General features: G+C 45.2%; 1 protein-coding gene across 6 annotated transcripts in view; it reads right to left on the bottom strand.

Annotated features, from left to right (window-relative positions):
* CACNA1C (calcium voltage-gated channel subunit alpha1 C) overlaps positions 1 to 17,571 on the bottom strand; it is a 583,432-nt gene that overhangs the window by 93,273 nt on the left and 472,588 nt on the right. For 3 of the 6 annotated variants that reach the window (XM_040436644.1, XM_040436661.1, XM_040436676.1), the window contains exons 16-21: positions 17,129 to 17,243; positions 15,833 to 15,965; positions 15,507 to 15,579; positions 15,055 to 15,187; positions 14,122 to 14,251; positions 2,351 to 2,410 (exon numbers count right to left, since the gene is read on the bottom strand). In XM_040436644.1, the coding sequence (XP_040292578.1) occupies positions 2,351 to 2,410; positions 14,122 to 14,251; positions 15,055 to 15,187; positions 15,507 to 15,579; positions 15,833 to 15,965; positions 17,129 to 17,243 (644 nt within the window). Of the gene's footprint in view, positions 1 to 2,176; positions 2,237 to 2,350; positions 2,411 to 14,121; positions 14,252 to 15,054; positions 15,188 to 15,506; positions 15,580 to 15,832; positions 15,966 to 17,128; positions 17,244 to 17,571 lie in introns of all 6 variants that reach the window. The other 3 variants (XM_040436668.1, XM_040436653.1, XM_040436685.1) reach the window with 2 other exon arrangements.

Here is a 17,571-nt window from a genome sequence, read left to right as displayed (position 1 = left end):
TTTGCATTTTTACACCACTTTTTAAAAGTGGGTGAGAAGTGGGAGTGGTTAGCCTGGTAAAGTGGTTCTACAGAGTGATTTAAAATGGCAACCTGTCCGAAAATGTGAGCGGGGCTGGTTGGCTCAATTTACAGAACTGCCTAGGGGTGTGAGGCCTCACTACACTTTACTCTCTGGCACTTGCATATACTACACACTGGAAAGTGTTCCTGTCAGGCTGCTCAGCCATGATGGCATATCATAGGCAGGATCACATTATTACCATCCATTGTGGTGCAGAGTAGTGTGTAGTAAGGCCTCCTAACCGCCCCCAAGCAGGTCTGCTAGTGCAGGCAAGCAGTCCTGCTCACAATCTAGGACAGGTTGCTGGCGGCCATTTGAAATAATTCCTGGAGAACCCCTTTAATTAGTTCCACTCACTCCAGATTGATCACTACGATTTTTTTAAAGTCACATACTCATTCCAGTTGGGGGTGGCTTAAAAGAACCGGAGTAGCATTTCTAGACAAAAATGTTGTGGCGAATTTAGACAAGTAAATAATCATTACAATATGAAGGCTAGCAATTCATGGTGGACGATAATCGCGTAGCGTTAATGGATGTAACGGCTGTACTAAAAACGCTTGTGAAATCTTCTATGTGAATGAACAAATTATCGTTTGACGTTACTGAATTGCGGCAATGTAAAGGTACATCGTGTGATCTTTCTCAGAAGGATGCAAGAACAGCCATGTGTTCTGTAAATGGCTGCTGTCTAAATACAGTCAACGATCCTCAATTAAGAGGATAAACGATCGCATGACAACATATTTGCATGGAAACGCTTATATCTCATCCACTTTCGATCACAATTTTCAATAGCATTGCCTAAACGATTATCCACTTGTCTAAATCCGCCATTAGATTGAAATCAGGCACAAAAACACAAACTCAAGCAAAACTAACTTCAAATATTCCCCTCATGATAAATCCCCCCCATAGAGTCTGCATCCTGACACAAGTAACAAGGCCATAACTTACTAGTCCATGCTGCAACGTATGGAATTACAAACCCTGGTCATTCAGATTGCAAAACTGACCCAATGACATACCGTCGGCTTTAGAGCCCATTTTCATGAATTAGCCCCATTGATGGTACATCACTTCCCCATGATTGGTGGGGGTCAAACTTTTAGTTGCGGAGAATGCACTGGTGTAGCACTGTATCCCATTTACTGTGGTTTCCTGCCCAATGGCGCCTGGACCACCTGCCGTGCAGTGAACTGCAGCATGACACCATTCATGTGAATGGGTCCAGCTGTGCAGTGGTTCCCTGTGCAGCCAGGGGACCTGGAGCACTACTCTACGGGGAAAATTCAGAATGGGAATCAGCTATGCACCAGCACTGTGGCCCCTCCATCCCCAGGTAGTGTGTGTCCCAGAGGTCAGATCCCTACTGATTATAAAGCGATGACCCTCACTTTATAAGATGGGAAGATCCAGGGGCTGTTTTCTACATAATCATCTGTCATATTTATTTTCTATCAGGATTTCTTGCTAAAAGGGTTTTCCGGGTGCTTAATATTCAGTATGGGTCATCAGTATGTGATCAGTGGGGGTCTGATCCTAGCATCCCCCATCGATCAGCCATTTGAAGAGGAGGTGGCGCTCTTCGTAGCTTACCAATCACAGCTCTATCCATTGTATAGCAGTTGCGCTTGGTTTTAGCAGCTCAGGCCCATTCACTTCAATGGGACTAAGCTGCCCCTAGGCCACGTGACGATGAATGTGACATCACTGGCCTAGGACGAGGCCCACATGCTTATGGGAGCGTCGCGGTTTCTTCAAACAGCTGAACGACAGGGTTGCCTGGAGTCGGACCTTTCTCGATCTGATATTGATGACTTATCCTGAGGACCGGCCATCGATATCAAAACCTTGGACAACCCCTTTAATTTTGCTGCTTTGTGACAAACATATGCCCCCAGTGTTGTGACATACTTTAGGTGGTAGTATATGACCAGCACATTGGGCAGACTGAATGTGTACCCACAGGACATGCAGATCCTTATACAGACTCATGTGGCTATCCTTCTGTAGTGCAGGGCCACCCTTCCGCTTAGGGCCCCTGCGTTAGTACCCAGGCTGCAGACTCTATAGACAGTCTTTTACTTTTTCAAGCTGAGATAACTTTTACCTTAAGGATGATTTCTAAAGTAAAAATGCTAGTGAACACGTAATCAGCATTTCCTAGAATCTGAAAGACAGAGCAGAGCGTTGTTAGTGCAGGTGGTGAGAGTGGCAGACAGGGGGCGGTGGTGTGTTAGCGCTGAGTATAGATGGAGAGGGGGATACGGTCAGGGTCTGTTACCTTCAAAGCAATCTCAATGGTGAAAATGATGGTGAAAACTATATCAAAATAAAAGAGGACCTGGAAAACACAAAGACGATGAACCGGGGCCAGGAGTACTGCAAAAACCTTAGAGGGCTGGGTTATAGTCACAAGAGGAAATACAGCAGTGATAATAGTATACTAATGATATCAGAATAATGTCACCGCATGTGAACAATGACCCATTAGGGATAGACTGCAGGCTGCTGCTAAACTATGGGGGAGATTTATCTTTTAGTTTGCGCCAGAAAAGTGGCGTCTTTTTAAAAAGGCGTGGTGGTTTTTACGCCGCCCTCACCACTGTTGTGAAAGGGTGTGGCAGGGACAGGAAGGGGGCGTTGCCAGTCACAATGACACATTTATCTTCATTTTAAGCCAGAAATTTCTATTTAGGTGCATGGACTGTTGCCCCGTCATACATTAGGTGCATCCTCCAGCAGCGCAGGGGATATCAGGACGGGCGCAGAAAGTGCTCGTCTTGATAAATCTTGCCCTATTACTTTTTCTTGGTGTTTGTTCACAAGAGTTTTTTTTCGGTCATAGAACATTCTTTTCAGACTTTTTTCCCTATTGTGAAGTCTATGGGAAAATATAAAAAAAAAAAACACTGCATCCAGAGCATGGTGCGTTTTGAAAAAAAAATGCCATGGGAGCAAAAAACGCCCAAAATTGTCTTAAAACGCCACTACAAAAAAAAAAAAAAGGGTTTGTAGAGCATTTTATAATGTCCTATTGGCAAGCGTATGACATCTAGCCACTGTGTTATTTTGCTCCATCAAAAAATGCATTTAAAAAGCGGTATTTAACCACCTCAGCCCCCAGTGCTTAAACACCCTGAAAGACCAGGCCACTTTTTACACTTCTGACCTACACTACTTTCACCATTTATTGCTCGGTCATGCAACTTACCACCCAAATGAATTTTACCTCCTTTTCTTCTCACTAATAGAGCTTTCATTTGGTGGTATTTCATTGCTGCTGACATTTTTACTTTTTTTGTTATTAATCGAAATTTAACGATTTTTTTGCAAAAAAATGACATTTTTCACTTTCAGTTGTAAAATTTTGCAAAAAAAACGACATCCATATATAAATTTTGCTCTAAATTTATTGTTCTACATGTCTTTGATAAAAAAAAAATGTTTGGGTAAAAAAAAAATGGTTTGGGTAAAAGTTATAGCGTTTACAAACTATGGTACAAAAATGTGAATTTCCGCTTTTTGAAGCAGCTCTGACTTTCTGAGCACCTGTCATGTTTCCTGAGGTTCTACAATGCCCAGAAAGTACAAACACCCCACAAATGACCCCATTTCGGAAAGTACACACCCTAAGGTATTCGCTGATGGGCATAGTGAGTTCATAGAACTTTTTATTTTTTGTCACAAGTTAGCGGAAAATGATGATTTTTTTTTTTTTTTTTTCTTACAAAGTCTCATATTCCACTAACTTGTGACAAAAAATAAAAACTTCTATGAACTCACTATGCCCATCACGAAATACCTTGGGGTCTCTTCTTTCCAAAATGGGGTCACTTGTGGGGTGGTTATACTGCCCTGGCATTCTAGGGGCCCAAATGTGTGGTAAGGAGTTTGAAATCAAATTCTGTAAAAAATGACCTGTGAAATCCGAAAGGTGCTCTTTGGAATATGGGCCCCTTTGCCCACCTAGGCTGCAAAAAAAGTGTCACACATCTGGTATCTCCGTACTCAGAAGAAGGTGGGGAATGTGTTTTGGGGTGTCATTTTATATATACCCATGCTGGGTGAGAGAAATATCTTGGTCAAATGCCAACTTTGTATAAAAAAATGGGAAAAGTTGTCTTTTGCCAAGATATTTCTCTCACCCAGCATGGGTATATGTAAAATGACACCCCAAAACACATTCCCCAACTTCTCCTGAGTACGGAGATACCAGATGTGTGACACTTTTTTGCAGCCTAGGTGGGCAAAGGGGCCCATATTCCAAAGAGCACCTTTTGGATTTCACAGGTCATTTTTTACAGAATTTGATTTCAAACTCCTTACCACACATTTGGGCCCCTAGAATGCCAGGGCAGTATAACTACCCCACAAGTGACCCCATTTTGGAAAGAAGACACCCCAAGGTATTCGCTGATGGGCATAGTGAGTTCATGGAAGTTTTTATTTTTTGTCACAAGTTAGTGGAATATGAGACTTTGTATGAAAAAAATAAAAATAAAAAAATCTGCATTTTCCACTAACTTGTGACAAAAAATAAAAAATTCTAGGAACTCGCCATGCCCCTCACGGAATACCTTGGGGTGTCTTCTTTCCAAAATGGGGTCACTTGTGGTGTAGTTATACTGCCCTGGCATTTTCCAGGGGCCCTAATGTGTGGTAAGTAGGTAAATGACCTGTGAAATCCTAAAGGTGCTCTTTGGAATATGGGCCCCTTTGCCCACCTAGGCTGCAAAAAAGTGTCACACATGTGGTATCGCCGTATTCAGGAGAAGTTGGGGAATGTGTTTTGGGGTGTCATTTTACATATACCCTTGCTGGGTGAGAGAAATATCTTGACAAAAGACAACTTTTCCCATTTTTTTATACAAAGTTGGCATTTGACCAAGATATTTCTCTCACCCAGCATGGGTATATGTAAAATGACACCCCAAAACACATTCCCCAACTTCTCCTGAGTACGGCGATACCAGATGTGTGACACTTTTTTGCAGCCTAGATGCGCAAAGGTGCCCAAATTCCTTTTAGGAGGGCATTTTTAGACATTTGGATACTAGACTTCTTCTCACGCTTTGGGGCCCCTAGAATGCCAGGGCAGTATAAATACCCCACATGTGACCCCATTTTGGAAAGAAGACACCCCAAGGTATTCAATGAGGGGCATGGCGAGTTCATAGAATTATTTTTTTTTTGGCACAAGTTAGCGGAAATTGATATTTTTAATTTTTTTCTCACAAAGTCTCCCGTTCCGCTAACTTGGGACAAAAATTTCAATCTTTCATGGACTCAATATGCCCCTCACGGAATACCTGGGGGTGTCTTCTTTCCGAAATGGGGTCACATGTGGGGTATTTATACTACCCTGGCATTCTAGGGGCCCTAAAGCGTGAGAAGTCGTCTGGAATATAAATGTCTAAAAAATTTTACGCATTTGGATTCCGTGAGGGGTATGGTGAGTTCATGTGAGATTTTATTTTTTGACACAAGTTAGTGGAATATGAGACTTTGTAAGAAAAAAAAAAAAATAATTCCGCTAACTTGGGCCAAAAAAATGTCTGGAGCCTTACAGAGGGGTGATCAATGACAGGGGGGGTGATCAATGACAGGGGGGGTGATCAATGACAGGGGGGTGATCAGGGAGTCTATATGGGGTGATGACCACAGTCATTGATCACGCCCCTGTAAGGCTTCATTCAGACGTCCGTATGCGTTTTGCGGATCCGATCCATCTATCAGTGGATCCGTAAAAATCATGCGGACGTCTGAATGGAGCTTTACAGGGGGGTAATCAATGACAGGGGGGTGATCAGGGAGTCTATATGGGGTGATCACCACAGTCATTGATCACGCCTCTGTAAGGCTTCATTCAGACGTCCGGATGCGTTTTGCGGATCCGATCCATCTATCAGTGCATCCGTAAAAATCATGCAGACATCTTAATGGAGCTTTACAGGGGGGTAATCAATGACAGGGGTGTAATCATGGACAGGGGGGTGATCAGGGAGTCTATATGGGGTGATAACCACAGTCATTGATCATGCCCCTGTAAGGCTTCATTCAGACGTCCGGATGCGTTTTGCGGATCCGATCCATCTATCAGTGCATCCGTAAAAATCATGCGGACATCTGAATGGAGCTTTACAGGGGGGTGATCAGGGAGTCTATATGGGGTGATCACCACAGTCACTGATCACGCCCCTGTAAGGCTTCATTCAGACGTCCGGATGCGCTTTGCGGATCCGATCCATCTATCAGTGGATCCGTAAAAATCATGCGGACGTCTGAATGGAGCTTTACAGGGGGTTGATCAATGACAGGGGGGTAATCAATGACAGGGGGTGATCAGGGAGTCTATATGGGGTGATCACCACAGTCATTGATCACGCCCCTGTAAGGCTTCATTCAGACGTCCGGATGCGTTTTGCGGATCCGATCCATCTATCAGTGGATCCGTAAAAATCATGCGGACGTCTGAATGGAGCTTTACAGGGGGGTGATCAATGACAGGGGGGTGATCAATGACAGGGGGGAAATCAATGACAGGGGGGTGATCAGGGAGTCTATATGGGGTGATCAGGGGTGATCAGGGGCTAATAAGGGGTTAATAAGTGACGGGGGGGGGGGGTGTAGTGTAGTGTAGTGGTGCTTGGTGCTACTTTACTGAGCTGCCTGTGTCCTCTGGTGGTCGATCCAAACAAAGGGGACCACCAGAGGACCAGGTAGCAGGTATATTAGACGCTGTTATCAAAACAGCGTCTAATATACCTGTTAGGGGTTAAAAAAAACACATCTCCAGCCTGCCAGCGAACGATCGCCGCTGGCAGGCTGGAGATCAACTCTCTTACCTTCCGTTCCTGTGAGCGCGCGCGCCTGTGTGCGCGCGTTCACAGGAAATCTCGCGTCTCGCGAGATGACGCGTATATGCGTCCAGGCGGAATGAATCAACCACCTCCAGGACGCGTCTGTGCGTACAGCGGTCCGGAGGTGGTTAAAAAAAAAAAAAGACTAAAGGTCCCTTTCACATGGGCGAATATTCCACGCGGATGCGATGCGTGAGTTGAACGCATTGCACCCGCACTGAATCATAACCCATTCATTTCTATGGGGCTGTGCACACGAGCGGTGATTTTCACGCATCACTTGTGCGTTGCGTGAAAATCGCAGCATGTTCTATATTCTGCATTTTTCACACAACGCAGGCCCCATAGAAGTGAATGGGGTTGCGTGAAAATCGCAAGCATCCGCAAGCAAGTGCGGATGCGGTGCAATTTTCACACACGGTTGCTAGGTGACGATCGGGATGGGGATAAGGGAAAATAATAGCATTCTGAATACAGAATGCTAAGTAAAATAGGACTGGAGGGGTTAAAAAAAATTTAAATTAAAATTAACTCACCTTAATCCACTTGTTCGCGCAGCCGGCATCTCTTCTGTCTTTAACTGTGAGCAATAGGACCTTTGATGACGTCACTACGCTCATCACATGATCCATCACCATGGTGATGGATCATGTGATTGACCATGTGATGAACGCAGTGACATCATCAAAGGTCCTATTGCTCACAGTTAAAGACAGAAGAGATGCCGGCTGCGCGAACAAGTGGATTAAGGTGAGTTAATTTAAATTTTTATTTTTTTTAACCCCTCCAGCCCTATTTTACTTAGCATTCTGTATTTAGAATGCTATTATTTTCCCTTATAACCATGTTGTAAGGGAAAATAATACAATCTACAGAACACCGATCCCAAGCCCGAACTTCTGTGAAGAAGTTCGGGTTTGGGTACCAAACATGCACGATTTTTCTCACGCGAGTGCAAAACGCATCGCCCGGAAAAATCGCGCATGTTCCCGCAACGCACCCGCACCTTTTCCCACAACGCCCGTGTGAAACCAGCCTTAGGGGAGATTTATCAAGACCGGCTTGATATTCCTTGCGCTGCTGGAGGATGTGCCTAAGTTATGTTGAAGCGCATCCTCCAGAACAGAAATCTACAGCAGCTAGGAGAAAACTGGCGTAAATGAAGATAAATTTGTCACTGCGGCTCCCGTGTCTTTTTTGCCCTTGCCCCGCTTTCTCTCTGAAAAGTGGCGATGTAATAAACACCACTTGCAGCAATTTTTGTAAAAATTTACAAACACACAGTTTGTAACTTTTTAACGCCACTTTTTTGGTGCAAACTGAATGATAAATGTCCACCATAGTATACAATCACAATCCGTGACTCTAAATAAATTAATTATGGGAAAAGTCCATTGCAATTTACCAAGATAGAATCAAATCCAAGATTTTCTCGTTAGAGTCATTTTACTTCCTGTTGGCCTCGGGGACAAAACAAAAGACAATTTAATTAAAGGACTATCTAAGTCCAGAGTGAGAATGACATGGATTCTAAAGGGTTACTGATGGTGAGTGGAATAAGAGAATCGCCATTGCTGGATGTTAGAATTTATTACAAAGCTAAAGAGAACTAGTCCTGCTCACACTGCTGAGGGCTTGTTTCAGTGTATTAGTGCAGGGAAGAACAATCAGACTCCAGGAAAGGGAAAAGATTTGTTCTGTTGATTTGTTCAGAGGATTATCCACACTAGTACACTGTGACAGGCTTTCTGTCTCTGAATGTAAACCATGCAAGTTTCAATTCATTGACAGAGATCATGAAAGTAGTGAGGAAGAGAAACACCAAGGAGGATATTTATTAAGATAAGCGTTTTACATGCTGTTCTTAATCTATTCCCTGCCATCAGATGTGCCACAATTATTTAAAGGCGCACACCCTGTGCCAGACCTGAAATCTACACAGCAAGGGAGCTGATGCAGATTTTAGGTGTTATCTATTCTACTTTACTGGTGTACAGTAGATTATATGTGCCAGGCTATGCCTAGCGCCACATCGGCCACTCTGCCCACATTTTGGAAAAGTGGAGCATGTGCCTGAAAGCCCCGAAAAAACTGCAGAATTTTGCCGAAGGTATGCCCGAAACAGTCGTTGGGATCTCGCGCAACATTGACCACAATTGCAAATGGGTGAGTTTAAATATTTGTACTAGTCTTTTATACTCTGGTCTGGACACAGTTATTACTATTTATTCCTGGCACTATTTGTAGCTACGTTGTTTACAGGGTACTATCCCAGTGGGTCTAGTCCAGACCATACATTATAATTAGAGATAAAAACAAATTAGATTTGGCTGGTTCGCCGAATTTTTAGGAAAAATTTGCTTAGATCCGAATTTATTTGTGGCAAATCGCGTTAAAAAACGGCTATTTCCAGGCTGCAGAGAGCCTTTATAGGGGTGTAGAACACTGTGCCTTGCAGTAGCACGCATAGGGAGTCTGCTGTGGTAGTGAAATAATACTGTGAGTCAGTATGACATGCATATGACAAATGTCGCTCTTAGAATCACTGCACACTTAACTTATTTGGGCAGTCACTGGACCAACACTGACCAAATAACTCAAGTATGAACTTAGCCTAATTACAAGTCGATGTTACTGCCACGGTGTGTCCGGGTCCTCTGTCTAGTCTTCCTCATTGCCCTGTAGCTCCTCTGGCTGCTCCTGCTCCTCCTCTCTTGTGAGCTGAGTAGAAAAACCACCCATTTGGCTACACATTGCCTGTGCTCCAATGTCCTCCTCCCCCTCCTCTACCAGTTCAGCCCCCACAGGGCTCATGTGGCCGTGAGATTGAGGCGCCACGTCTCCTGTCCCATGACCAGCCATTGTTACCACCATCTGTTCCAGGACATGAAGCAGTGGAATGACGTTGTTCACTCCGTAGTCCTGGCAACTGACAAATAACGTGGCCTCCTCAAAGGGCCTGAGCAAACGGCAGATGTCACGCATGAGCTGCCACTGGTTGACATCGAAGTTACCCAGGGGAGTACTCCTATCCTCTTGCATCATCAAGAAATTGGTGATGGCCTTTCTCTGTTCGTATTGTCGGTCCATCATATGAAGGGTGGAATTCCAACGGGTGGAAACGTCGCATATCAGCCTATGTTGGGGGATGCCATTCTGCTGCTGGAGCTCAAGGAGGGTGTGCTTTGCGGTGTATGTATGAGTGGCTGAAGTGCATGCAAAGTTTCCTGCCCATTTTTAGGATGTCTTGCAGATGGGTGGAAGACTTCAGAACCGCTTGACAACCAGATTGAACACGTGTGCCATGCAGGGCGCAAGGCTCAGCCTTCCTTGACGCAGCGCCGACACCATGTTCTTCCCATTGTCAGCATGGTACCGATTTTCAGTTGACGCAGAGAAAGCCAGAATTCTATTTCTTGATGCATCACATGGAGCAGTTCCTCCCCTGTGTGACTCCGTTCACCCAGGCAAACCAGGTGCAGAACAGCGTGACACCGCCGTGCCCTGCACATGTGGTATGCTGGAGGGGCACTGTGACTTGTCCCTGCATTGGAGGCTGAGGATACGGTGGATGAGGAGGAGGCAGAGGCGGACATTGTCACAGGACCAAGGGTGTGACATAGTGGAGGTGGAAGCGGCGTCACCTGGCCAAGTTGCTGGTGTGGCTGTGCAGGAACCACATTCACCCAGTGGGCCGTAAAGGACATGTATTGTCCCGGACCGTAGTTACAGCTCCACACGTCGGCGCTGCTGTGCACTTTCGCAGACACAGACAGGCTCAAAGGACTGGCCCATCTTCTGTTCTACATGTTTGTGCAGGGTTGGTACTGCGTTCTTCGCAAAGAAATGACGGCTTGGGACTCTCCACCTCGGCTCGGCACAAGCCATCAGTTCTCTGAAAGGTGCACAGTCCACCACTTGGAAAGGGAGGGAATGCAGCACCAGCGACTTGGACAGGAGCACGTTTAACGTCTGCACCGTTGGATGCGTGCACGCATATTGCTATCTCTTGGCAATCGCTTCGGTGATCTATTGCTGACGGAATGACTGACGAGGATTAGGAGGAGGAGGAGCAAGAGCATCTGGATCAGCAGAAGATGGGAATGACAGACAGCTGCCTTCAGCTGAGGTGGTGGAGGCTTGACTGGCTGAAACCGGGTGCGTGCCACTGGGTGATGCAGCGGTAGCTGCGGCAGGCTGGACCACCACATCGGAGTCACGGTTCTCCCAGGACACTGCATGGCGACGCTGCATATGTTGACGCAGGGCCGTAGTGCCAACATTGGCACCCTGGCCACGCTTCACCTTCTGCCCACATATTCTACATGTGGCCATGTTAACCTCCTCTGGCAGCTTAATAAAAAACTGCCACACCACGAGTAGGTGATTTTTCCCCCAACAGTGCACACTGACTGACTGCTACCGCCGCTGCCTCCATGAACCCCTGCAACACTACTTCCCAGGCAGGTAGGCTGCTGTGAAGCAGGTGGTCTACCCTGGGCATGTTTGGCTCCTGACCTGCAACTGCTGCCCCCCTGTTGACTCCCAGTCATGCTACCATGCAGCTGGCTCAGCCGCTGCCTCACAGGCAAGCTGCCACCCTCTTCTCCTGATGATGATGAAGCCTCTTCTGCACCAGGCTCCCAAGTGTGATCGGCTTCATCATCATCAAGTAGTGTCTGCACGTCACTGATGTCCTCCTCAACGGTCTCTAGGTCAGGAACCTGACTGCACGCAACACAAGCTCCTGCGCCACTCTCCTCATCACTATTTGCCCACCTAGCGGAGGAAGCAGCGGATGTCTCCTGCAGATCTTGGCTGGGCAGTAGCTGCTGACTGTCCTCTAGCAGCTCGTCCTCGCTGTATAGTGGAGCTGAGCCCACAGCATACAATACTTCTCTGGCTGAGGGAACAGCAAAGGACAAAGGCAGGTTGAGGACAGGTGAGGGCACAGGTCCTGCTCCCAGGCCTTGCCAAATAAGGGTTGTGTCTGACTAACCCACCGACTGTTGGCTGGGGGTGTCTGATGTCACTCGGGATGACGTGGATGACTGAGTTAACCAATCAAGAACCGCTGGGTTGCTGGTCAAGACACGACTGCTAGATGACACCGGGAGCTCAGGCCTCTTGCTGCGACTCCTGCTGCCCCCCCATACTCTGCTGCGTCCTCTGCTTGCACCTGAAACATTCAGGCCTCTGCCACTCCTCTGTGCATGGCCTGGCACTTCTCTGCCTGACCTACTTGTAGCTGAACTACACAAATTAAACAGAAATTAAAACACCCCTAAAAGCGACTAATATATTTTTCTTTTTGTACTAAAATAGTCCACTAAATGCTTTCACCACAATTAACTGCAGAAATGCACTGAGAATATATTTTTCTTGTTGTACTGAAATACGACCCTATACGTTTCGACCAAAAAAACTCAGAGTGAAGTGCGTATATATATTTCTTCAAGTACTGAAATACGCCCCTATACGCTTTCAAGAAAAATAACTGCAGAAGTGAAATGCGTATATATTTTTCTTGTAGTACTGAATAAGTTACTAAGATATAAGCCACTAAAGGCTTTTCAACATAACACTTGCAGTCCAATAACAAATAACTGGAATGACAGAGCTGTCTAATGACTATTTGGATCCCCAAATAATCGTTCCCTGTACTTGTAAATCACTTCCCTATCAATGTCCCTAGCGCCTTCTGACGTCTCTCCCTGCATTAAGATGCTGTGAAATGATTCCTATCCTTTCCTTGCACTTATAAATAGTTTTTTCTGTCTTTTTTTTTCCACAATAGTTTTTCCACTTGCTGTCCCTAGCGCCTTCACACGTCTGTCCCTGCACTCTGAACGCTGGAAAATGTGTGACTGTAAAATGGCCGACGTATTTATAGGGCTGTGACATCACAGGGCTGGCTGCATGCAGACATGTCAATCTGGGTGATCCCGCCTTCCCAGAGTTCCTTGCCCCATATCCTCATTCCTCACACATGTAGCCACCATTTTAGGAAAATTGCGATTCGTTACCACGAAACGCGAGGAAATTCGCATTCGTTGCGGATCAAATTTTTCCTGAAATTCTGATCGAATTCCACTTCGTCAGCTTTTATTCGCTCATCTCTAATTATAATATAGACACCTTTCCCTATTCACCCCTATTTTAAATGATGTGGTCTCTGGAGGATGCTTTTTCTGCCACCTGCCCTTGCATCATGTGATTTAAAAAAAAAACTTTTTTTATGTCATTTGTATACACAATAAAGCTTTATTATATTTTGTGGGTACTGTTTTGGGCTTGTTTCTTCTTTGTAGGTTGTTTAGAATTTTGCGCAAGCAGGGTGTATACACCAAACCTTGTAACTTTTTGACACTGTTTTTGGGCATACAGGGAAAGATAAATGTCTCCTAAATCCGTTAGTAAATTGCATTTTTTTTTATAGTAAAAAATCCAAATGGGATCAAGAAAACAGAGCAATGGCGGAGTGACGCCTCTGCCTTGCTGATGCCCATGGGGGATTGGTTCCTGTGCTGCAGGACTGATGTCATGTTGACAATCACTGTAGCCAATTAGCGGTCACACGTGCGGATGTGACATCAGTCAGTTACAATAGCACTTGCAGCTACTGTCACACAATTTCCCACAGCTTATTTATTTTTTTTAAATCTCCGACAACCCCTTAAATGAATATTTAGACCTGAGGGCATATAAAATAACATGGGGGAAGTTCTTATGTGGAGTATTTTCGGTCAGACTGTTCCGCCATGTAGCACCTTAGCAGGGGCTACTTTTTTATCATTATGATAGTATTTTTTATTATTACCGCTGTCCATGTGATCAGTGCTCTTTTCTGAACACTTTGCTCATTGAGTCTGTGATGATTGAGGAGGTAGAAAAAAACTATGCGTCACCTTCTTGGTGTCCGCCTGTTAGTTAAAAGCAGTCAATAAGGGGTTAACCTACTAACTCTATAGACAGACAGTATTGTAGAAAGGTGGCGATTTCATGGCACACACTTGTACACCTATGAGCGGTGCAAATCTACAAGAGGTTTTTGCCTCCTATATCCATTTTAGCTTTGTAATAAAATACGAATATGTCGCAGCAAAGATGGTTCCCTTCGGTTGATGTGATGGGGTGGGAGGGGTCAGGTTGGATCTCCCATACCCCAGACAAGAGGAGACATTGTGCATACTTGATTCCTGAAGGAATTGTGCCGTACGGGGTCTTCTGCGGCCAACGAGATGCTGCTCAGGAGGATGAAGAAGAGGATCAGGTTAGTGAAGATGTTATTGTTGACAATTTTGTGGCAATGGATTCGGAACCTGTAAATGGAAAGGAGACAATGGGTTAAACTGCAATCTGCAAAGGCTGGAAACTACCTAGCATATTCCTATTAAAACAAACTAAAGAAAAAATTTGAGCCAAGCAGTTCCCAGGTGTTTACTTATCATCAAGGGCCTTGATCTAATTAAACAAGGATAGAAGGAGCTGACCCAATTCCCGGAGGTGAAAGAAGTACGAGGACAGCAAAGTCACAGCATTTGGAGCATCACAGCACAGAAACACCAAAAGCGCTGTCACCAAAGATCCAGCAGAACCAGCGGTCAATAGACAGCTAATGTGTATGACCAGCTTAGGACATTTGTGGCATATCCATAAGATATGCCATAAATGTCTAAAAGATACTAAAGAACACAAACTTCTCCAGAACAGGGTCCACTGACCCACGTCCTGCTGTGAATGGAGTGGTGGCTTCTCATGTGTGGCTCTCTCCATTCACTTCTATAGGAGTTCCAAAAAGGCATGAATGGCTGTTTTCAGAATTCCTATTAAAGAGGATGTCTGAGTTTAATAATACTGATGGCCATCAGTATCTGACCAGTGGGGGTCCGACTCCTGGAACTCCCATTGCTCAGCTGTTTGAAGAGGATAGGTCATCAGTATTAAACACTCAGGCAACCGCTTTAAAATAAGAGAGAGAGAGAGGAGCATGTGTGACCACCTCTCCATTCACTATGACTGGGGCATGGGGGTTGTTCTGTGAACATGCCATAAATGTTGCATATGGGAAAACCCTTTTAATAACATCTTATTTATATTCAACGACCAAAATAGATGGCATTACTTGTTATCTGTTCGGAAAATGAAGAATGCGGTAGCCTCGGGCATGGGTACTGCTTTTTCCTTGATGTGCATTTCAGAAAGAGGACGAGGTCGAGGACCAACGGGCATCTCAGGTTCTTCCTCTTCCTCTTCACCTGAGAAAGCACAATAACATTATGAGTTGAGACAATGATATAGAGAAGCATGCAATGTCCTGAATCTCCATTGAAATGTTAGCTGTGTTAAATTGAAGAGGTTCCATGAAGTAATGTTAAGTTCTCTCATGACTATGATCTTCTCAGAAGTATTTGTAATACATTGGAAGGTCTCTTTTCACCGGGATTCCCCCTTAGGGAGCTGCATACGCTTCTTTTATAACATCTTCTGTGTAATATCTGTGGGGCTCCACAACAGAGTCCTTTCTGACTCCTAAAGTAGTCATGTCTATTATTAAATTCATAATAGTTATATTACCTGGGTTGTCATTGCTGCCGGGGAAAGAAGATTTCTCATCGTTCTCATGAGATGGATATTCCTCTACGTTGATCTGGACTCAAGAGACATAAATGTTTAATTACACAGAATACAAGTCCCACATTTAAAGGTACATGCCAGCAAAACATATGCTCTATGTTATACCTAGTGATGGGTCTGAGGGGGCAGTGCACGACTGAGGGTTTCAAAGATCTAAGAGAGAACCCTTGTGTCATGCACCACCCACTCAGACCCTGAGACATGAGCCAAGGAACCTAGTGCTGCGACTGGTTAACAGCAATCAGTGCGTGTGACGCCATGCACACCTTGGTTGCTGGTGGAGATTCTCCATCTGCCGTGATTGCCTTCAGCTCTATCTTTTCTTTGTTCTCCTCCAGGGCTGGCACAGGTGACTTTCCTATGGTGTCATTGTCTTGCTTTTTCTCCGGGCTGGCCGTTCTAAAGAGCATAAACAAGATGGGGTTATACCTTGTGGTGATGAATCAGGGCCGGACTGGCCATAGAACCTACTGAGAAATTTCCTGGCGGGCTGATGCCCACGTGGCCACCCAAGCCCTCCTCTTTGCCGCTGGCCGGGTTCATAATGATCTGATGCTGTCGGCAGTAATTAACACAGGGAACATCAGGCACTTATGTACCTGGAGGGTGAACACAGGCACCCTTCTGAATTCAATTGAATCTTTGTCCTCAGGATGGTGATACGGTTGAATACTGCGACAGCCCATGGCTCCCTGCTGTCCACAGGCCACTATATGAAGCAGTGTATAAAAAGAGCAGGGACACAGGCGTCTCAGGCCGCAGGCTGGAAAAGTCCTGGTGACTTGGATCGGAACTCAGGTATTTTTTTTTATTTTATTTCTTTGTCCACTTGGGCGGCATACTACTGGGGGCACTATAGGGGTCATTACCAGGGGGAGTCTGGGCAGCATGCTTAAAGTAGGGTTGTCTAGGTGTTGTGGCCCACATCTCACCTGCTAAGCCCCCTGCTCCATTCCTAATTAGAGACAATTGAAGGAGGAGGAAAGAACGTGGCGGCAATTGATGGCCAACACAGTGAGACAGCTGCTGGGGCAGTGTATTGTGCTGTGGTATTTGGTTCTGCTGGACCTCGCCTATGTGTATTGTCCCCACCAACCTGTGTTGCCCTATCTTCTGCCAATTTGAACCTGCCTACAACATGGGACCACTTTTAGGTTGTTTTCCAGGGCCACTTTAAGCTCCAAGTCTGTGCATGATGAGGATATATTAACATATTCACTTTACTAAAGCCCATTAGAGTGAATACAAGAACATCCCATTGTAATTATTCAAGAGTCAGACTGTAATGATAAATGTACAGTATTTGGGCCCCTGCTTAGCAGCAAATCTGTAACCTGTTGTGTCTCACCTGAGGTTGTCACAGATGCACAGATTGCTCTCTGCCGCTGCCAGGGAGAGGAATTTACCAGCCTGATCCAGCACTACAGTGCTTATTCCTGAGTTAGTACTTATGTTCTATTTTTTTTATATATATATATTAGTTATCGGAAGTTGGAGTAATAATTTAAAAGAAAGAGAGAATATCAGATGAAAGAGCTTGTGAGATTCCTTGCCAAACCCACCGAGCCAATTTCTTTCTCTCCTTCTCTTCCTCCTCCTCCTTCTGAGCTGAAGTCAGACTCTCGGCATCAGCCAGATTATCAACAGCAATGGCCAAGAAGACATTTAGGAGGATATCTGTTTGACATTAAGGAACTCAGACACAGATACAGAGCTGCCAGTAGCATCTGCGAACAATGCAACAGCTTTGCAAGTATTGTGTTGTATTTTGTATGCTATGTCCGCAACTACCACTATGGTTATGGATGGCATGGGTTAACTAGGGGCAGGGCTTATCCCCTTGTTCCTCCCTTCTTGGTAGGAGTGGGAGTTCCTGTTAAGCAAAAGTGTGCAGAGGAAGCACAAGTCAGAGCTCCAGTTTCTAAAGAGGTTCTCCAGTGAAATGAACTTGATCAAATACTCAAGTGAATCCTTGAGAAGAAAAAACTGCTAAGTCCGGCATTTG

Source organism: Bufo bufo, chromosome 1 (assembly GCF_905171765.1).
Source record: "Bufo bufo chromosome 1, aBufBuf1.1, whole genome shotgun sequence".
NCBI lineage: Eukaryota > Metazoa > Chordata > Amphibia > Anura > Bufonidae > Bufo > Bufo bufo.
Note: the sequence above shows the minus strand (reverse complement) of the source record. Positions and strands in the feature narration are given on the sequence as shown.